This window comes from Bufo gargarizans, chromosome 2 (assembly GCF_014858855.1).
Source record: "Bufo gargarizans isolate SCDJY-AF-19 chromosome 2, ASM1485885v1, whole genome shotgun sequence".
In the NCBI taxonomy this organism is placed as follows: Eukaryota; Metazoa; Chordata; class Amphibia; order Anura; family Bufonidae; genus Bufo; species Bufo gargarizans.
In genome coordinates, this window is record NC_058081.1 from 241865777 (window position 1) to 241888900 (window position 23124).

The window sequence follows — 23124 nt, forward strand, 5'->3', positions numbered from 1 at the left end:
GGTGGCACAGGTCTCTCCTAAAGGGGGCACAGGGAGCTCACAAAGGGGGCTCACAAAGGGGGCACAGGGAGCTCACAAATGGGGCACAGGGAGCTCACAAAGGGGGCACAGGGAGCTCACAAAGGGGGCACATGGAGCTCAAAACGGGGGCACAGGGAGCTCACAAAGGGGGCACAGGGAGCTCACAAAGGGGGCACAGGGAGCTCACAAAGGGGGCACAGGGAGCTCACAAAGGGGGCACAGGGAGCTCACAAAGGGGGCACAGGGAGCTCACAGAGGGGGCACAGGGAGCTCACAGAGGGGGCACAGGGAGCTCACAGAGGGGGCACAGGGAGCTCACAGAGGGGGCACAGGGAGCTCACAGAGGGGGCACAGGGAGCTCACAGAGGGGGCACAGGGAGCTCACAGAGGGGGCACAGGGAGCTCACAGAGGGGGCACAGGGAGCTCACAGAGGGGGCACAGGGAGCTCACAGAGGGGGCACAGGGCGCTCACAGAGGGAACTCACAGATCAGTGACCATCAATACTTGAGGGCAGTGCAGGGCTGTTACAATGAGAGTGACCACCAGCAGCCCTGCACCCTCCTCCACAGACACTGCTGCTGCATGCTTGGATGGACTTACCAGGTGCTTTCATAAGATAAGGTCCTGGGATCTCCTGCAGTCCAGCAGCTGAGGTCAGAGCCAGCAGAAGGCCCAGTCATCCCAGTCTGATGTTTGGGCCTTGCAGCCTGGAGCAAGTGCAGGCAATGGATGGGGCGGAGCTATGTTAGCTCCGCCCACACAGAATGTCCGCTGTGTGTGGCAGCAGGATTCTAATGCTGTGCAGTCACGGAGGTCTGGTGAGTAGAGATGGGAAGTTTGGATCTTTTTCATGAATCGATTCATTTGAATCAGTTCATTCAAAAGAACCGATTCATGAATCGGATCTTCGGTTCACTTCCTGAGCCGGCAGAAGCAAGTGAACTGAAGATCAATGCGCATGCTCGGTTCATCGAATCTTCGGTTCACTTGCTGAGTCGGCTCTCAAGTGAACCGAAGGTCTGGAGGGACTGGCTCCTGGCAAACACAGCTCTGCTGCAGTGGAGCAGACTGATGTAATTACACTGTATAGTTATTGCAGGGATTTAGATAATGGTCTAAGAGTTTATTAGTTAAAAGAATCAAATGAGTCAAAGACTCATTTGATTCTTTGAGTTAAAATAATCCTGCCACCGAGTCCCTGCCAGGCTTCCTGCTCTGCTACATTGCTGCAAGCATCCTGTACACACACAGCTCTGCTACATTGGTGCAAGCACCCTGTACACACACAGCTCTGTAACATTGCTGCAAGCACCCTGTACACACACAGCTCTGCTACATTGCTGCAAGCACCCTGTACACACACACAGCTCTGCTACATGCAATACTATACCACCCCCCAGGACGGACTTGTCGGGAGACAGGGAGACACAGAGCAGGAAGCCTGGCAGGGACTCGGTGACACGTCTCTGACTCATTCGATTCTTTTAACTAATAAACTCTCAGACTATTCTGAGTCCCTGCAGGACTCCCCTGTGCTGTGAGTCAGTGCTGGACTGCTGGCTGCCTCTGATTGGTTGGAGAGCGGGGAGGGGCGGGGCTAGCTTCCACTGTAGGCTCCTATTACACTGCCTGCTAATCTGACTGAGCTGTTTCACTCGGATCAGCTCAGTCAGGTGAATCGACTCTTCCGGTTCAGTGAACTGAATCGATTCAAAAGAACGATTCATTCATGATCCGGACATCATTACACAGTGGTGAGACGGAGAGACTGTGCGGGGTGGACAGCAGCGGACTGCTGCAGCATGTTAGAGTGCCAGTCACAGGGAGCATGTGGAGGAGAAAAGACTCCCACCATTGGCCCCTTTTGGCAATTGCCCTGTTTGCGCCCCCCACCCCCCTAATGCCGGCCCTGACTCTAGATATACTACAGCTTTGGGTTAATATGTTCATTGGCTGCAAAAGTTGTGATATTTAAAAGGGAACCTTTTAAAATTGTTATCAAAAACAGTCTAATCGGTAGAAAAATTTGCCAGTAATAATAGCAACTTTGTCACCGCAAAGTGCAATAACCTTGTGCTATAAAATAACTGAGAAAAATGAGAGGGACATTCGAAGTTCATTACTAGAGAACTGCACAGCTACATTCCATCTAACTGCCAGATATATGGACACTGTATAAATATACAATTAGCATTTACCATTACATAATGACATGAGAAGGTTTAAAATATAGGAAACAAACTGTAACTCTGCGGTCTGAGTTTCCTTTTTCCAAATATCCACAGTATAGGTAATAACTAGCGGTGGTGGGGGGGTTCCTACCGCTGGGACCCTCAAGATCACAAGAACCTTGTACCCTGCAGGGCCCACGAAATGAATGAAGCAGCAGGACTGCTAAGGATAGCCGAGTACAGCACTTGGCTAATTCCGGCAGTCCTATAGAGATGAGTGGAGTAGCAGTGTGCATACTATTCATTGACAGCCAAGTACATGATGGAAGCAGAGATGGCTTCCCTATTCAAAGATGGTGTGCCTATGCCTAATGGGGTCCACCTATGCTCCACTGGCTGTTCACAAAGAGAAATAAAACAGACAAGCAATCTATATCTCACCATGATGAAAACTGCATCAGTCAATCAAAATGAATGAAAATATATAATCTGCATCAATTTTCATCTCAACACAAGATCTCCTTGAGGTACCAGACCTAGAAGGATATCTTTCATATTTTATTGATGCAGTGGTTTCTAAAGGAGGATGTATTCTTTATTATGTTCTTTATTGTGTTCTCTTCTCATTTTAGCTAAAAAAAAAAAAAAAATCAGAAACAATACTGTGTAAAGCTGCCATAAGGCTTCAGGTATGCAAAGGATGAAGCTGGTACCCTCACCCACCTAGTAAATAATATGTCAAAATATTATATTTATTAAAACGTTAATTCAGCATCAATAACAGAATGAATTATAGAAAAAACAAGTGATATAGTTCTTACATTCAATCACTGCTTTAATAATAATTGCTGAGTGATGGCAGATACACGAAGGAATGGGAAATTTCTGTGTAAAAAAGTGTGAACTGTATAAGGAAGTAAATAATATGAAAAATAAAAATGGTAAAAATCTGTATAAAAATCCAGTCCACTTAAAGAGAACCTGTCACCGGGATTTTGTGTATAGAGCTGAGGACATGGGCTGCTAGATGGCTGCTAGCACATCCGCAATACCCAGTCCCCATAGCTCTGTGTGCTTTTATTGTGTAAAAGAAACTATTTACATATGCAAATTAACCAGAGATGAGTCCTGTATGTGAGATGAGTTAGGGACAGGACTCATCTCAGGTTAATTTGCATATGTATCAAATTGGTTTTTTGACACAATAAAGGCACACAGAGCTATGGGGACTGGATATTGCAGATGTGCTAGCGGCCATCTAGCAACCCATGTCCTCAGCTCTATACACAAAATCCCGGTGACAGGTTCCCTTTAATTTAGAGGGATCCCTTCATATGGCAGTTTACATCCTTGCTTAGTCACAAACTGGTTTCCATTGACAGAAATAGACAGATAGACTGTTATAACCAGCAGCCGGTTACTGGGGACATGGGATACACACGGACATATACGTGGCCCATTTGAACTTGTCAACATCAACAAGACTGGAAGAACACGGCCCAGCAACTTCGGCCTATGATAACATCAGACCATGAGTATGCTGCGATACAGCCACAGATACAGGTGAAACTTGAAAAATTAGACTATCGTGCAAAAGTCCATTTATTTCAGTAATGCAAATTAAAAGGAATTGGATTAATGCAGCTTAAAATTAGAATTTTGTGAAAAGGTTCACTATTCTAGGCTGAAAGTGTCACACTCTAGTCAGCTAATTAATCCATACCCCCTGAGCTAAGGGCACCTGAGATTGTGACTTTGGGGTTTTCATAAGCTGTAAGCCATAATCATCCAAATTATAACAAATAAAGGCTTGAAATATCTCGCTTTGCATGTACTGAGACTATCTCATATGTTAGTTTCACCTTTTAAGTTGCATTACTAAAATAAATGAACTTTGTACGATATTCTAATTTTTCGAATTCCACCTGTACTATTTAATGATACAGCAAGCAAAATAGCAGTTGCTTTTACAGTGCATCAAATAACACATACCGGCGAGGGCCCTGTGGTCATTATTAGAGCAGTGATTGAATGTAATAACTATATTGCTCATTTGTTTCTGTCATTTATTCTGTTATTAATGCTGAATTAGCATTTTAATAAATATCATATTTTGACATAACCATTATAGGTGTGTCAGAATGCCAGCTTTATCCTTTACATTCTCTTTTTTGGCACTGTGTGGCCGACAGCCAAAGAGCGCCCACATTTTCCATTTTGCAATACCAGTGAGCCACTCTCTAGTGTTAGTTATTCTTACTAAGGCTACAGGTCAAGTGTTTGGATAGGTCCAGATAACAGCGGTTACCAGCAGTCAGTGCACTTATGTGTCTGTACTTCTTCAGGCTTCAGGACAGTGTCTTCCTCCTCATACGTAGTTACCACGGCACTGTCTTGATGGAGTAAGTTGGGGTGCGCATGCACCGTGTGCACAGCCAATAAGAACCTATAACACACCTTTTGAGGGAGCGTCACATTGACCTTTGTGGCAGTTTATTTAATTTTTTGGTTTGTAAGTGATTTCCAAGTTCTGCTGTCTGTAACCTGTTTTGACCTGGCCTACTTTGACCACAGTTTGCCTGACTATGCTTCAGAGTACTCTTGCTGTGTTTACTATACTCCAAGTTCACTGTGATCCAATCACAGTTATGTTTCTTAGACTTGCCATTGTCATTGCCCCTAGCAATTGGACCTCCAAACTATTTCCTTGTGTTCTGGTTCAACCTACACTAGATGTTATTCAGGGAACTAGTTTAGGGCACCTAAGTCTTGATGACAGCTGAATACCTTGAACCCTAGCTGTGGTCACGAGAAAAGGAGGTCCTATAGGTAAGTTGTGCAATCCAAACTGGTTCTTTCCCTGGTTATTGTGGGGGAACCAAAACATGGCAGTCTTCAAAAACATAGTGTCCGTTTAAAAGCTAACACATTTTTTCATAGTTGCCATAAGACCAGGGTGGATAAAAATCAATGATTTAAAAAAAAAAAAAAAAAAAAAAAAATCGGATTTTTTTATTTAAATCGGATTTTTTTTATTTAAATCAGATTTTTTTTAATATAAAATGCTTTTTGAGGAAAATATATTACCATCCAAAGGTTATTTCATTATGAAATAAAGATTACTTTTTTAATTATGTAGAATAAGGCTGTATATGTTTAGTTTTTTGTTAAATTCCATTAATCCGTTCACAATGTCATGCTCTTCCAGAGGTTTTTGTAAGATTACTGGGTAGTTTCTCTGCCTACAAGATATTATCACAGATGCTTGTTTTAATTTTGGAGTTCTCAAAACTGAATTTATAACATGAAAAGAGTTGAGAAAAAGATCTTAATCCTAACTTCTACAAACCTAGAAATACAGAATCAACCCCTTCAGTGCTAAGTTTAAAGTTCAGTGAATAGAATATAAACAATATTTTTCTGATTGTTTGGAGTGGAATAGATCTGCACAAGAAGAAAGTGAAACTAAGTGTAAGGAGGAAAAAGCAAGCAGACAAGGAGTACTACAAAATGAAAGTGAAACTTTCTGAGCACAGTACTGCACAGCCACAGACAGACAAGTCTTTGGATCTTTTTGTGTGTATGACCTGAGGTTTATCACATTCTTTCCTTGGAGGAAAAAAACTATAATGGCAGCAGGCCGTAAAAGAGACCCAGTTTGGCAATATTTTAATGAAGTTCCTTTACCTATTGGTAAGGCAGGCATGCGTGCAAAATGCAAACACTGCAACAAAGAAATGCAAGGCCTGGTGGCCCGAATGAGGCAGCATCATGAGATGTGCTGTGATGAAGATGACCAAGGAAACACATTTTTCTCCTTCCTAAGTGCAACAGAAAAATTGTCCAAATATGAATCTTTATGTAAATAACTATGATTTAAATCAAGCCTTACTGACTAGTGATTTAAATCGTGATTTAAATCGGTTTGATTTAAATCAAATCCACCCTGCATAAGGCTAGGTCTACACGACGACATTTGTCGCGCGACAAAAAGTTGCGCGACAGATAGGGCGCAACAGTTGTCGCGCGACATTTTGTTGCACTAATGTCGCGCGACAATTTTTATAATGGCAGTCTATGGTGTCGCACTGCAACATGCGACATGTTGCAACTGCGACGCGACAGTTGCAGAAAAATCCATCTTGAATGGATTTTCTGCGACTGTCGCGTCGCAGTCGCAGCATGTCGCATGTTGCAGTGCGACACCATAGACTGCCATTATAAAAATTGTCGCGCGACATTGGTGCAACAAAATGTCGCGCGACAAATGTCGTCGTGTAGACCTAGCCTTAGACTAATTCTTATCACCTATCCACAGGATGTCTCTGATTGGTAGGGGTTCAACCACTGAGACCCTGACCAATTACAATAATGGGTGTCTCATCTGCAGCGCTTAAATGGAGATCGGGCCGAGCATGTGCAACACTGCTCAAAGGGGTTGTGTCATCTCCGATAATAGTGATATGCCCCTACCTCTGAGACCCGCACCTATCTCGTAAACTGAGCTGGAAAAGTCCTGGAGGGCGCATGCGCAGCCCCATAGAAATAGATGGGAGTGGTTAGCATGCAAGCCCGATGCACTCCCATTTATTTCTATAGGTATTCTGAAAATATCTGAGCTCGTCACTCGGCTATTTTCAGCAGCCCAATAGTAAGGCTTTGTGGTGGCCGGACCCGGCACTGCCCGCCACCACTTTTCCGGCCTCGTGTTAGGCTTTGTTTTAGAGATAAGTGCAGGTCCCAGAGGTGGGACCGGCACCTATCAGACAATAGGGGCATATCCTAGTGATATGCCCCCATTGTCTGAGATGGGAATACCCCTCTACCAGTCTCTATGGCAATGTCAAAGATAGCAGAGTACAGTACTCAGCTATCTTTGTTATTCCCACAGACTTTGAGTGGAGCAGGGTAGTGAGCATTTGCTATCATCACTCTTTTCAAACACAGGAGAAGGGACTCCCATTCTCCTGATTGATGGGGATGCCAGCAGTTGTACCCACCTATCAGACATTTATGACCTATCTTGTGGACAGGTAATAGGCATCTATCTTGAAACAGTCCCTTCCACATATCTTTTTACAGTTCAAACATATTTTAAGAGTGCAGAAGATAATAGTAGCAAGTTATTAGAATAATCTAATGACTGAACTGGCTAAGATCAGTCCACAGAAATCATGAGCAGCAAGTATCTTCTCCACTGCATTACATATAAGGTCCAATGTTCTAAATGGCATATTAAAGCCAGTCTACTACATGATTTAGTTACCCTATGACATTAGATGCATAGCCACATGTATATGGAGCAGTTCAGAAATCACTCCCATTAGTTTATTAAAACCATCTGTCTATATCTAAAGAGCTAAATTGCTGGTACAGATTTACTTAATTTAGCATAATAAAACAAAAAGGGAACACACATTAAAGCACCCTCAACATTTTTCTAGGAGCAGAAACCACAATAAAAATGAAGCCATGTCTGCTTTAAATTAATCATGAGATAACCCCATACCATAAGCAATTTGAAGCACACATGCAAAATCTGTAACACAGCCCCAGCTACCATGAATGATTATCTTCTTATGGAGCAGTGGTGCTTTGGACCACCTCAAGCACCAGGATCCAGGTGTGACTGCTTCCACCTCCATAGCTAAACAGCAGTACTGATGCATTAGGTTCATGTATGGTCATATTTGGGTGAGCTTTTCCCATATTCCAACAATATAATGAAATGTGCTCTAATATGTTTGATAGATAAGCAGATTATATTGTGACCCCATTGGGGACCGAGACTGTGGGTGACTTTTTTTTATGGGAAAAAACATAAAGCCCATATTATGTGGTAAATCACATGGACTATATTTAAGGCTCAATGAAGATGGTGGTCCTCAAGGTTTGGTCTATGCCACTGTGTGTCTCACTCCGTTTAAGGCCCCTTTTCTCCTCTTTCTTGAATTCCCTCGTGGTTTTGGCTTCCAGAACTGCATAAAAAAATCTGAACGTGTGGCCATACCCTTACTATCTGGCAACCTCTTTCCACTCTACCTGATAAAACCCAGTGTTCACTATATGAACTTATCACAAAATGTCCAATGGGTTTACAAATGGAAAAAATTCCCTTATAAAGATTAAGTTTTATTAGAATGAACTACAGATTAGATGACAGAGAATATCAGGGACAAACATAACTAGGACCAGCCCTGTACTTCACATGGGTCCAGAGATCTCCACATTCATTGCTCTGCTAGATTATCTTCAGCCTGGCAGCTCAGGGGGCATGTCCTTTCTGCTATAGCCCTTTCCCTGTAACTGCCACAGCCTCTGACAGAAGATATGGCTGGTAGCAATCGAAGATTTAAACTGAGCGCATTCGACCAGCTCAGTGAGATGGACAAAAAAAAAGGAAAATAACAAACAGCAGGTGGCGCTGTTTTTATTGTCATTTTACAGTTAGGTCAAAAGTATATAATATACAAAACCACAGCGAACACCCCCCCTTTCTCTCCCTCCTCCGGGCTATACAAAATTTTTAATTACATGCAGTTATACAAGTATTCAGGTCCAGGTGCTGATCCAAAAAAAATTAGAATCTGCTTCTTGACACAACCCCTTTCAATGGCACCTCTGCCTATTTTTATGCTTTTAGATTAATAACCACACATATTTGTACTCTATGATGTTAACTGTAGCATGTAAACTGGAAACAGTTATGTGAAAGTGTGCCAGGCACCCCTTAAGATTATACCAATATTTATTAAATGTACCCATCTAAAATAAGCACTCGGAGGTCCAGCAAGAAACAATGGCAAGAGATATCTCAAGGCACGATTTCTACAGAGGATTCGAAGTTTATTTCACAGCTAATTCATCAAACCTTCTAAACGACGTTAACTTTTTTATTTTACATGCTTGCAATGGAAACTGAAATGTTTATGTAACTTGAAATCATTTGCACTTTTATATGTGTTTTATTTTATAAGATTTTTATGTGTGTTTTCCAGAAAGAAGTAAACGTCAATGCTTATTCATGACAAGGAGGAAAGATTTGGAGAAAAGATTAGATCTTTTTTTCATTACCCAGTAAATCTTCGCTGTTTATAAGCATGACACTGCCTTGGAGTTCAGCCAGTGCATATAGTGCTGTGCCTAAGGAGAGCCTAAGCAGCTGCAGCCTTGTAATTTAAAACCGCTCAAGTTTTCTGGAGGACCAGCACTAGTGAGATGCACAATGAAAGCAAGACACCCTTCCTCGCTCCAAGGATTCCCTCTCTGTGTACATGAAAAGAAAGCCAAGAGACCAACCTGAGTGCAGCCGGACACGTCTAAGTAGATGATCTTGTGACATCCCTTTCCAGATCTCAGGTACTGTAAGCCTTTATCTGTAAACTTTCGACTGTAAGCTAAACTGAGGAACTGCAGGTTCAGCAGGTATCTAATAGAAAGACAACACAACAGGGAAGAGGATGGGATGCAATTAGACATGGTCTACAGAAGGCAATGCAGAAAGAAGGAGAATCTACCAGCGTAGGAACCATTTCACTGCTGTGAACGCAGATCTCATTGCTACAACACAGTGGGAGTTCTTCTATGTTTCCCAGTAAGAGTAGGACATGTATTTCAGGGCAGACGCACCAAACTCCAAGCCTCTTGTGTACTACTGACAAATGTAATGCTTTGCAGAAATGAACTTCGGCTGCAGTTCCATGTAGTATGATGAATGGAGGAGAAGGTTTACTAGGAGAGCTTTTCACAAATGTGGATATTAGGGCAAGCTGTACACAATCCCAAGATCTATGTGTTCTTTACAAGCTCCTTCTGTGCCAGGGGAGCCAGCCTTTCCTTGGGCTACAGATATCTTTGTGTACACCTCAGTTCACTTCTTTATGACTCAACCTACACAGCAATGGATGCGATCTTTGAAAGTTGCAACTCACTGTCTTGTTTTGTGGAGAATGGGATGTTGAGCAGCCATAACATCACAATATAATTTACATGTAGATTCATCTCTCAATGTTGAAAAAATCTGTTAGAATGTCCATAGTCAAGTACTGATCTCGCCAACACATTGCTGTTCGAGATTCTACACTGCTACCTAAGATAGCGCTTGTAAAAATATTGTACACAAGAACTGGTATAAAGTAAATGGAACTATACATGATTGGAATGTGTAATTAAAGGGGGATTCCAATCCTATAGATTGTGTTTATATTTATGATTGGTATGTATCTTAGAGGTGGGTCCCACATCTATCTCCAGAACAAGGGTCCCCTGAACCTGTCCTGCCTGGCAGGGTGGCTGCTGCCCAAAGTATCCAAGAGGAAAATGAATGAAGGGCTGGTCACATGTGTGCAGGGCTCTCTCCACTTATTTCTATAGGAAATATGGAAACAACTAAGAATGACTGCTTGGATGTTCCTATAGAAGTCAGAGTGAAAAGCCACAGACATGCATGGATGGCTCTCCATTCATTCTCCACCTTGATATGGCAGTTGATGGCAAGGGTACAAGATTTTCTGGGACCTGCATCTATCAGACATTTAAAGGGGTTATCCAGGATATTTACAAGTGCTAGCCTATCCTCAGGGTAGGCCATCACTGTCTGATCATTGGGGGGTTCCAACACCCGTGCTCTTGCCTTTCAGATGCTCTGAAGTAGCTCTCACTACACAATACCTGTGTAGTTACGGTGCCACCTCCGAGCAGCTGATTAGCGGGGGTGCTTTATGGTCCCACCTCCTCCGATCAGAAGCAGATGGCCTATCCTGAGGCTATACCATCACTTGTGAATCTGGGACAACCCCTTTGAGGCATATCCTGTGATTATGTCATAAATGTCTCAGGTGGGAGTCCCCCTTTAAGTTGGGAAAACACCTTTAGAAAACAAACATTATGGGGCACATTTATTAAGACCGTTTTTTTAGACGCCAGTCTTAATAAGGCCGTGTGCTGAGGGTGGATGCGCCGAAGCTATGTAGAGGCACCGGCCTGCGCATAGCTTCGATGGATCCTCCGCCAGTTCTAAATGTAAGATAGCTTCCTTTCTGTCTTACATTTAGACCATTTTCCATGCCTAAAACAGGTGTAGAAAATGATGACTGAGGCAGGCCTGCTGGACCGCCCCCTTCCCCGCCCACGCCACACGCGAGTGGGGAAAAGTCACAGATTGCGGCGCAATATATATATAGTATTAGGCATATTTCTGTTTAATAAATGACCCCCTATGTATTTTGTATTCATTATAACCTGTCTACTAAGTATTAGAAATGTGAAGGCTTTTTGACAGAGTGTTTTTCATTGAAATGACTTGCACGTTTAATTGCCATGAAATATATCCTGTTCGGTAGACATTAATGCTATTTTTGGCAAACTATACCTATAAAATATTACTGCAGGCTGCTGTGCATCTGGAACATTTGTAGGTTAATGTTTATTTTAGGTCTGAATAGCCCGTAGTAAGGCCTTCAAAGGTGCTGTCGTTACCAGTAATGTAGAGACAGGAAAGATTTGGTATTACTATAAGAACAAGGGTGTTTTGTGTATTTTTCATCCAGTTTGTTCTGAAATAAGTTTCCAGTTAAGTAACCCCCTGTTAGCGGTGTCACAGGCACCAATTCACTGAACAGTTATACAGACTTCAAGATGGATGATGTCAATGCTGCATTCAGCACAGATTCTAATAGATATTGAATTGAATTACATATTTCATACATAAAATCCTCTTTAGGCTAAATGAAAAAAAATAGATAGATTTTTATAGCAAATGTGGTATATATTTAAGTCATGTTTATAAGATATTTGGGACAGCGCCCAAAGGCAAACACCACCATAGAGTACAATGGGTCGGAAAACATACATTCATCATGGCTTACCTTGACATGTACTTTAGTGTTGTATTGGTTATATCAGTGTGAGATAAATTGAGATAAAGAAGTGCTGGGCACCCTTCACAAATTACTCTCACTGCTTCTTCCTGGAAAAACAAAATCCAAAAATTACTAAAAAATTCCACAACATAACACTGCTACTGAATATGCATATACAGACGTGGACAAAATTGTTGGTACCCTTTGGTCAATGAAAGAAAAAGTCACAATGGTCACAGAAATAACTTTAATCTGACAAAAGTAATAATAAATTAAAATTCTATAAATGTTAACCAATGAAAGTCAGACATTGTTTTTCAACCATGCTTCAACAGAATTATGTAAAAAAATAAACTCATGAAACAGGCATGGACAAAAATGATGGTACCCCTAACTTAATATTTTGTTGCGCAACCTTTTGAGGCAATCACTGCAATCAAACGCTTCCTGTAACTGTCAATGAGACATCTGCACCTCTCAGCAGGTATTTTGGCCCACTCCTCATGAGCAAACTGCTCCAGTTGTGTCCGGTTTGAAGGGTGCCTTTTCCAGACTGCATGTTTCAGCTCCTTCCAAAGATGCTCAATAGGATTGAGGTCAGGGCTCATAGAAGGCCACTTTAGAATAGTCCAATTTTTTCCTCTTAGCCATTCTTGGGTGTTTTTAGCGGTGTGTTTTGGGTCATTGTCCTGTTGCAAGACCCATGACCTGCGACTGAGACCAAGCTTTCTGACACTGGCTAGTACATTTCTCTCTAGAATTCCTTGATAGTCTTGAGATTTCATTGTACCCTGCACAGATTCAAGACACCCTGTGCCAGACGCAGCAAAGCAGCCCCAGAACATAACAGAGCCTCCTCCATGTTTCACAGTAGGGACAGTGTTCTTTTCTTGATATGCTTCATTTTTTCGTCTGTGAACATACAGCTGATGTGCCTTGGCAAAAACTTCGATTTTTGTCTCATCTGTCCACAGGACATTCTCCCAGAAGCTTTGTGGCTTGTCAACATGTAGTTTGGCATATTCCAGTCTTGCTTTTTTATGATTCGTTTTCAACAATGGTGTCCTCCTTGGTCGTCTCCCATGTAGTCCACTTTGGCTCAAACAACGACGGATGGTGCGATCTGACACTGATGTTCCTTGAGCATGAAGTTCACCTTGAATCTCTTTAGAAGTCTTTCTAGGCTCTTTTGTTACCATTCGGATTATCCGTCTCTTAGATTTGTCATCAATTTTCCTCCTGCGGCCACGTCCAGGGAGGTTGGCTACAGTCCCATGGATCTTAAACTTATGAATAATATGTGCAACTGTACTCACAGGAACATCTAGTTGCTTGGAGATGGTCTTATAGCCTTTACCTTTAACATGCTTGTCTATAATTTTCTTTCTGATCTCTTGAGACAGCTCTTTCCTTTGCTTCCTCTGGTCCATGTCGAGTGTGGTACACACCATATCACCAAACAACACAGTGATTACCTGGAGCCATATATATAGGCCCAATGGCTGATTACAAGGTTGTAGACACCTGTGATGCTAATTAGTGGACACACCTTGAATTAACATGTCCCTTTGGTCACATTATGTTCTGTGTTTTCTAGGGGTACCATCATTTTTGTCCATGCCTGTTTCATGAGTTTATTTTTTTACATAATTCTGTTGAAGCATGGTTGAAAAACAATGTCTGACTTTCATTGGTTAACATTTATAGAATTTTAATTTATTATTACTTTTGTCAGATTAAAGTTATTTCTGTGACCATTGTGACTTTTTCTTTCATTGACCAAAGGGTACCAACAATTTTGTCCACTTCTGTATGACACATTCATGGCCTTTCTACTCCACTTCAGCCAACTATAATTCAATTTTTGCACTACGTTCTAACTAAATTAAAGGGGTTGTCCTAGAAAAGAAACAGGATCTGCTTATTTCTGGAAACATGCCAAACTTGTCCCTGGGTTGTGTCTGCTATTTCAACTCCTATTTTCTATGGACAGAAGTGGTGTTTTTTCTGGGGGAAAAAGCAGATGTAATCCTGATTACCTTCTTTGTTCTGTAACTAAATGAGCAATCTCCCAAGTGCACTGTCACTCTTCTGTAAAATGCAGTATCAATTTAGAAATGCGATTTAGGCTCCTTGCAGACTAGCGTTCCTCCCGCAGCGAGACCGCATGGCAGCACCTGGCCTAACCTCCCAGCACTGATGGGGGTCACATAACATTATATTGATTTATGATGCTATGTAACCCTTACAGTTCTGAAATGTATTGGATAACACTGGCATAATGCATTCCAGAACGGTAAGGGTTACATAGCATCATAAATCAATATAATGCTATGTGACTCCCGGCAGTGATGGGAGGTCAGGCCGGGTGCTGAGATGCAGACTCACTGCGGGAGGAACGCTCGTCTGCAAGGGGCCTTTAGTCCTTCCATATAAATGCATTTCGGTCTAGACATTTCAATGATTTCATGTTCATTTTTCACACTGTGCAATGTCAGATCCTTGTGTAGAATTTGGGATGAGCTCCTCCTCAGCTCTGCATTTCTATTGTGTAGATCTGTGGGTGGAACAATGAGGTGGAATGTGTCCTCCCACGTGGGCTTCCATCTGCACTCTACAATTTTACAAATGCTTGGTGGTTTTAATTAAATATGGCTCAACAACAGAGGATGATTTCTCATCACATACAAACATATGTGTTGGCACTTTCTCCACATGACAGGATGTCCAATAAATTACTTGAATGTGAAAGTCATGCTAATATGTGACCATATAGTTCCCTCACGCACTTTGGGGAAGATTTATCAAAACTGGTGTAAAGGAAAACTGGCTTAGTTTCCCATAGCAACCAATCGGATTCCACCTTTCATTTTCAGAGGTCCTTTGGAAAATGAAAGGTGGACTCTGGTTGCTATGGGAAACTAAGCCAGTTTTCCTTTACACCAGTCTTGATAAATCTCCCCCTTTCAATAAAAAACTAAGTGTGGCATAAGAGGTGGTTGTGCATCCTTGTTTCCCTGTCAGAAGACAACATAGTTTAGGCCAAGGTTAGGTTGTGAGCCAAAATCATTGGTGAAGCCTACTCAGAGATCAGGTGTAATGTAGAGATTTCCTCCTGTTCTGTGTTTTTAAACCGCACCTGGTTTTGGCTCACAATAACTGATCGAAATAACTGACCAAATAACTGAAGTGTGAACTCTGCCTTAGCTGATGTTTCCGTAACTCCCACAGAGTTCCTATGGATCGCGCATGATCAACTGGCGATCCATACTGAGGTCACGTGAGTGAGGAGGCATGGTAGATTCAGTAATACTAGTAATCAGTGGAGGTGATAATGATATCTTGTGGGTAGGTGAAGACTGTTTATTACCCTTTTAAGGACTCATACCCAGGGGCAGACTGGCCATAGATCCTACAGGGAAAATTCCCAGGGGTCCAATGCTCAGGGGACCGCCCAAGCCCTCCTCGCGGCCACCACTCGGGTATATAGGGATCTGATGCTCTCAGCCTAAATTAAAGCTAGAAGCACCTGGTACTTATGCACTTGGCTGGCAGAAGAAAGTGCACTCAACTGTATTTGGTTCTGCTGGAGCAGTAGCTTATACTGTACTACAGTATTTCTAGCCCCCTACTGATATTGGCCTTGTTTCTGTCAGTTTGGACCCACCTACAACATGGGCCACTTTTAGTTTTTTTCCAAGGCCACTGTAAGTTCCCAGTCCATCCCTGCTCATACCTCATTGGTGCAACTAAATTGCAAGCTATATTTTCATGTATAGCTTAGAACTAGGGATGAGCTTATCGACTTCGGATGAAACATCCGAAGTCGATTCGCATAAAACTTCATTCTAATACTGTACGGAGCAGGAGCTCCGTGCAGTATTAGAATGTATTGGCTCCGATGAGCCGAAGTTATTGCTTTGCGAAGTCTCGCGAGACTTCGCGCAGTAACTTCATACATTAACTTGTACTGTAAAAAATGATTTCCCAAAATTCAGGTTCGGTTCCAAGGTACCACTTGGAACCGAATCCAAGTTCGGGAAATGTTTTTTTACAGTACAAATTAATTTATGAAGCAATTGCACGAAGTCTTGCGAGACTTCGCAAAGTAATAACTTTGGCTCATCGGAGCCAATACATTCTAATACTGCACGGAGCTCCTGCTCCGTACAGTATTAGAATGAAGTTTTATGCGGATCGACTTCGGATGTTTCATCCGAAGTCGATTCGCTCATCACTACTTAGAACCATAGAAACATAAAGTGATGACTGTACATGTATTTGTAAGAAAATAGCCGTGGCATCTGAACATAGTAGTTGAATTTCCAATTACATGAGATTTTTGAGGCACTTACATTTAAGTTTCGGCACTCTGATAAATTTAGATCCTGCAGATTTCTACATTCACCTGGAAGATAAAATATTAATTTACGGTAATAAGAGAGTCCTTCTAGAAATAAAACGCATAAGCTAAAATTAAGAAAAAAAATGATCAGGTAAATGAACAGTTAACTTAGCAGAGTGTACAGCACATATTGTATGCAGTACACCGCAGCATAGGATCCATAGCTTAGGTTCACAGAAGGCTGTGCACTTTGTGAATTAGTTTTTGATTTGTAAAAGAAAATGCAGCGGTCAGATGTGGCAGGTGAATGGATGTGGACTTCTGAATCCTCATTTACACATCAGGGATGCAATCTGCAGAAACCGTCATTTTAAACCAAAGGGAAGACTGCAAGTGTACAAATGACACATGTAGTTCCCAAAATGCAACAGTTCTAGAATCATTTCCTACTTACAGTCAGTGGCATACCTTCCATGTGCACAGACCAGGCGACTGCTGTGGTGCGTGGGGGAGGGGGGCTAGTGCTAACTTCCTTCTTCTGTATTTCCATGCAGCTGAAGGAGATCAGCACAAAGAGCTTTTTACAGCTTCCACTGCAGTCAATGGTTAATGTATAAATCAATATGCACTGAGCTCCCTCTAGTGGTGGCTTCAGACAGACAGTTTTATAATACACAGTGTGAAGCCGCAGACATAGAGCTGTTTGCAGGGGGGAGATTTATCAGTGTATTTATGCCACTTATCTGGTGTACATGAATGGAGAAATATGATGTTGAGAATAAGCGCTATATTTATGAAGCACCTGTTCCACTTTTACATAGAAGTCGGATAAAGTAGGCGAGATGAAGGGTGACTTTGTTTTATTAGAATTTTTTTATCTAAATTTCTTCCGCTTAATAAAAAATAAAAATAGACTAAATTCATCATAATCTGGGCAGGCTTTGCTTTCGACCTTGCCAAGGATTCTTTGACACACGTGTACTGGGAAACTTCATAGGAGCCCATACTAAGTTTTGCTATGGGGCCCGTGAGATCGCTTCTGCGTACATACTGTATATAGAATTAATGGCCTAACCACAGGCTGTGGGACTACCAACAGGATTAATGTACCTTGGTGATCTCTGATCTATCCTGAGCAAGAGATCATAAGAAAATATCAGAAAACTCTCCTAACAATAACAGGTCTGATTATTGTAGCAAAATCCATGCTCAAAGTAGTCCTGGTGTAATGGTGATGTAGTCAGGCTACTTTCACACTATCGATTTTGCTGGATCTGGCAGGGTTCAGCAAAAATGCTTCCATTACTGATAATACAACCATCTGCATCAGTTATGAACGGATCCGGTTGTATTATCTGTAACATATCTTTAACATTGCCAAGATAGATCCGTCATGAACTCCACTGAAAGTCAATAGGGGACGGATCCGTTTTCTATTGTGTCAGATTGTGTCAGAGAAAACGGATCCATCCCTATTGACTTGCATTGTGGGTCATGACGGATCAGTCTTGCTCAGCATCCCAGGATGGAAAGCAAACCGCAGCATGCTGTGGTTTGCTCTCCGGTATGAGAACGGAAAGCATTTTGGAGCATTCTGTTCTGTTCTGTTACATTTTGTCCCCATTGATAATGAATGGGGACAAAACGGAAGCATTTTTTTTCCGGTATTGAGACCCTATGACGGATCTCAATACCGGAAAATATTAACGCTAGTGTGAAAGTAGCCTTATGCTCCTTTAGGCCAGCCATACACATCAGATAACTGTTGGAGGAACACTCATTCAGTTGACGGCGGTCTCTCCCAAACCCTTCATTCATATAAGCTCTAAGCCAATTATGTATGTGTTGTAAATGAAGAGAGGGGAGAAATCCGCTGCAGATTACTCTGCCATTGAGGAAGAACAACAGACCCCATTACACATTAAACTATCGCCCAGTTCAGGAAAAAATAAAAAATAAATGCAGATTCAGCTGACATTTGTCTAAGGCCTCATGCACACGACCGTTTTTCGGGTCCGCATCCGAGCCTCCGTTTTGGCGGCTTGGATGCGGACCTATTTTCTTCAACGGGGCCGCAAAAGATGCGGACAGCACTCAGTGTGCTGTCCGCATCCGTTGTTTTTTTTTTTTTGCGGGGCCACGGAACAGAGCAAGTCCTATTCTTGTCTGTTTTTTGGACAAGAATAGGCATTTCTACAGTGGGCCGCCTGTTTCGTTCCGCACGTGGGTGTCTTCCGTTTTTTGCAGATCCGCGGTTTGCAGACTGCAAAAAACGGAACGGTCGTGTGCATGAGGCCTAATGCATATATAGCTAGCTATAGTCATAAACATGTTTTCCACTAGTTTACATGATCAGATATTTAAAGAGGACCTGTCATCAGAGAATGCAATGGAGTCTGAAAGCACCATGTTATAAGGCAGGAGGAGCTGAGCAGGTTGATGTATAGCTTTATGGGGAAAGATTCAGGAAAACCTGCAATTTATACATTTAACTCTTTGCTTTTTTCACCTCCTGTGAACACCTATCAGTACAGGAGGGAGAAGTTACAAGTGATTGACAGCATTGTGTATATAAGTGTTGTGGTAATGTGAACAGTGCTGGAAGGTGTGTTGTCCCACTTCAAGTACCTCAGATGGGTGAGACAGATAAAATCCAGAGAGTGGCAGTAGTCTCAGCAAAGCATAGTTTGCTGAGACATTTCTGTATACATTTTGTGGGCTGGATTTTACTTGGACTGGTGGCTAGGCTTGGTAGAGGGAGTTCCCAGTCCACACCCTTCCAGTACGGGTTTTCCTTTCTACCTGAGGTGATCACAGGTTAGGCCTGCTTTAATCAGGCTTGCATAAAGCACCTCAGAGTAGGTCAGTCTGAGGAGGGAGAGCGAGACTGTTCTGTGAAGCAGAGGCTCTGTGTGTGGTCTCAGTCAGGAGGACTGAGGGGCCACAAGGCTTTGAATAGCCTGAGGTTTGGAGGACCTAGCGACACCTAGAGAACGAGGGTTGCACGCCCAGCGCCTGGAGGACTACTGGGCCACACTCCCCCAAAAAGGTACTGGAGTTGCCACAGCCTTGAGGCTGCAGTATTGATGTTGGCTGAGGAAAGCTGCATATGTTGTCCATGTGTGAACTGAGCTCTATGAGTGAGGTAGGGACGTATTGTGTTTAGGTAGGGGCAGGAGTTTATTTGTGTTTTAAGTGTTGGCGGTGCGGGTACCTCACCCCCACCCAGTGATGTATAACTGGACTATACTTTATAAGAAGACTGTCAAGATAAATGCACAGTTTGGACATGAAAATCCGTTGTCTGGTGAGATATCTGTGAGTGTGACCCCCTGAAAAGGGACGATCCCTTACAGTGTGTAGTGGCGTCGCTAGAGGGGGCAATTGCCCCCCCTATGTTGTCCCTTGCCCCTAATGAGCGCTTCCATTATGGAAGCGCTCATTAGTACCGAAGGACCAGGAAGTGGTGAACGCTCTGTACTCACCACTTCCTGGTCCTCGGCTGTCGGCTGTGCAGGGCTGCGCACAGCGTAAGGTCGCTTTGTGACCTCACGCTGTGCGCGCCAGTTTAGAGCACAGTCGACTGAGGAGAAAATGGCAGGCGGCGTCCGTCCAGGAGCAGGAGAGGTAAGTGTTTTTATTTTTTATTTTATAAAAAATGTGACTGCTGGGGGCTAATTGGAGGCATATGGGGGCATTTGGAGGCATATGGGGGCTAATTGGAGGCATATTTTGGGGCTAATTGGAGGCATATTTGGGGCTAATTGGAGGCATATGGGGGCTAATAGGAGGCATATGGGGCTAATTGGAGGCATATGGGGGCTAATAGGAGGCATATGGGGGCTAATAGGAGGCATATGGGGGCTAACTGGAGGCATATGGGGGCTAATTGGAGGCATATGGGGGCTAATAAGAGGCATAATGGGGCTAATAAGAGGCATAATGGGGCTAATAAGAGGCATAATGGGGCTAATAAGAGGCATAATGGGGGCTAATGAGGCATAAGGGCTGATATGGGGGCTAATGAGGCATAAGGGCTGATATGGGGGCTAATGAGGCATAAGGGCTGATATGGGGGCTAATGAGGCATAAGGGCTGATATGGGGGCTAATGAGGCATAAGGGCTGATATAGGGGCTGATATGAGAGGCATAATGTGTCATCCACAGATGCCCCCATAACAGTGTGTCTTCCACAGATCCACCATAACAGTGCGCCTGTGCACTGACGAGAGACAGAAAGAAGGGGAAAGAATCCGTGGAAGCAAGCAGGGGACAGCACAGCAGACGACTGAGTAGCTTCTTTTGTAAGTAAATTGCTTTATTATAACTGTATCCCTGCATATCGCAATTCTCTCGTATTTTGTAATCTTATTGATATATACTTATTTTGTTTGTGCCCCCCCATTTTTGACTGTGGTATCTTTGTGCCCCCCCCTATATATTGTTCCTAGAGTCGCCACTGACAGTGTGTATACAGAGATAGTTGTCAGTCACTGATAACACCTCCTCCTATAGCGGGCTGCAAATATAAATGTAAAAATTACAAGTTTTACTGAATCTTTTCCCACAAATCTATAAATAAATCAGCTCAGCTCCTCCTGCTCTATAACATGCTGCCTGCAGATTGCACTGCATTGTGTGGTGACAAGTCCACTTTAAACATGTAAATTACAACATTATGGAGGCTTATCTATTTATTTATTCTTAACGTCTTGATTTTTAATTTCTATTAAACACATAGGTTTAAAGGGGTTTTCCAGGATTTTTTAACTGATGGCCTATCCTATGGATAGGTCATCAGTATATCAGCATCGTATGGGTCCGACACCTGGGACACCCGCCGATCAGCTGTTTTGAGAAAGCAGCGGTGCTACTGTAAGCGCCGGTCTTCTCTCAGCTCACCAAGCACAGCCCAAACATTGTATAACGGCTGTGCTTGGTATCACAGCTCAGCCCTATTCACTGGAATGGGGCTGAGCTGCTCCTAGGCCATGTGACACATGAACGTGTCGTCACTTTGCCAAGGACAAGCAGAGAGAAGGCCGCGGCACTCACAGGAGCACCGCTATTCTCTCAAACAGCTGATCGGCGGAGGTATTCTGAGGATACGTCATCAGTATAAAAATCTCATAAAACCCATTTAATATACTTTGTGAAGGAGAAATGTCTCACATGTCAGAAATGTAAAAAAAAAACTATTTGCCATCAAACCAGATCAGATATACAGATCTGGTATGAAGAATGCTCTCTAGTTTATGAATCACCAGCCAGCTATCCCATCTGACAAGGAGGTTCATGGGTCGCACCTCATTCATTTTAATAAGATGCTTTAGTAACAATATAAGCACCGCAAAAGGTTAAAATTGAAGCTTTAAAGTCAGATGAAGGCATATGAATAAAATAAAAGTTTTAACAAAAAAAATAAAAAAAATTATAAATTCTTTTAAGGCTCCTACACACGTGTCGTGGTTTTTTACAGTTTTCTCCTAACACATTTTTTATTAGCTTTTTGTTCCAGTTGTTTTTTTTTTTTTTTATCCTAAAAGGTATTGGGATGGAAAAACTACCATTGCTAGAAAAGTGCTGTGCTGATAAAACCGACACAGACTCAAAAAACGCACCCAGCGCTGCAAAAAAACGTGTGAGCCCACTCTAAGGCCTCAGTCACACATCCAGTATTTTGGATCAGTATTTATAAACCAAAACCGGAGTGGAACCTATGGGGAAAAAAAGCATAATGGAAAAAAAAATGTGTCTCTTCTGTGTTTCGGGGTCCACTCCTGGTTTTGGTTTACAAATACTGATGGAAAATGGACTAAATATAGGCTCTGTCCACATGGTCAGTGTAACCTGCAGAGAAAAAGTATAATGTAATGATTTGTGCCTCTGCTCCTGGTATTTATCTTACACACACTGACCGTGTGAAAGAGGGATTAGGATGTTTTAGAATGTGGAAGAAAAGTTGTGTTTCTCTGTTTATTATACTGTCAGAGAGATTAGAGAACACGTTACATTGTTTACAATTGGTTTAAGCAGTTTTACAGTCGTTCTGCTAATACTTATGTGCTTACTTTTCATTCACAAAGATTTGAGAATATATTGTATATTTAGAACTATTCATTATAGAAAAAGCATTTTCACAAGGTTCAGAAGGCACTGTTTCATCGTTAATTGGTTAAAAAAAGAGCTCAGGCCATCAAATTCAACCACTCAATACTGTCAAACCCTAGTTGAACCAGAGTACAGCAAAAACACTCATTTAATGGCAGGAACCCAATTTGCCATATAATAGAGAAAAAAAAAATCTTTCCTGACCCCTACTGACAACTGGACAGACCCCTGGAGACAAATATACACTCATTGCAATGGAGAGGGTGAAATCCGCTGGCATTTCGTAATACAAGCCGTTTTTGCAGCAAAAAATGCAGTGAATTTTTCTGGTGGATTTTCAGTCACTCGTGAACCCAGCCTTGTACGTCTATTTGGGCTATAATTTGTAGTGCCAACATCCTTGTTACTTTCACCGTGCATTACAGAGCCTGAAATCTGTGGCATAAATAGCATGCAGCGTATTTTTTTCAGGAGTGTGCGGATAAGATTTGCTAACATTTCTCCCACCTTGCTGGTAAGGTAATACTCTTTATATTTACTGCACGCAAATCTGCAACGTATCCAACCCACGTGAATGTAACCTAAAAAGGTTGTCCTGCAAATATGTTACTTT

General features: G+C 42.4%; 2 protein-coding genes across 3 annotated transcripts in view; one reads left to right on the forward strand and one right to left on the reverse strand.

Moving 5' to 3' along the window:
• FBXL13 (F-box and leucine rich repeat protein 13) overlaps positions 1–23124 on the reverse strand; it is a 249774-nt gene that overhangs the window by 109719 nt on the left and 116931 nt on the right. The window contains exons 10-12 of the mRNA XM_044280157.1: positions 16410–16462; positions 12061–12161; positions 9494–9623 (exon numbers count right to left, since the gene is read on the reverse strand). Of these exons, the coding sequence (XP_044136092.1) occupies positions 9494–9623; positions 12061–12161; positions 16410–16462 (284 nt within the window). The remainder of the gene's footprint in view (positions 1–9493; positions 9624–12060; positions 12162–16409; positions 16463–23124) is intronic.
• The window catches only part of LRRC17 (leucine rich repeat containing 17), a 49632-nt gene continuing 35844 nt past the window's right edge, over positions 9337–23124 (forward strand). For both annotated transcript variants that reach the window (XM_044280153.1, XM_044280154.1), the window contains exon 1: positions 9337–9553. The gene's annotated coding sequence lies outside the window, so the exon portion shown is untranslated. The remainder of the gene's footprint in view (positions 9554–23124) is intronic.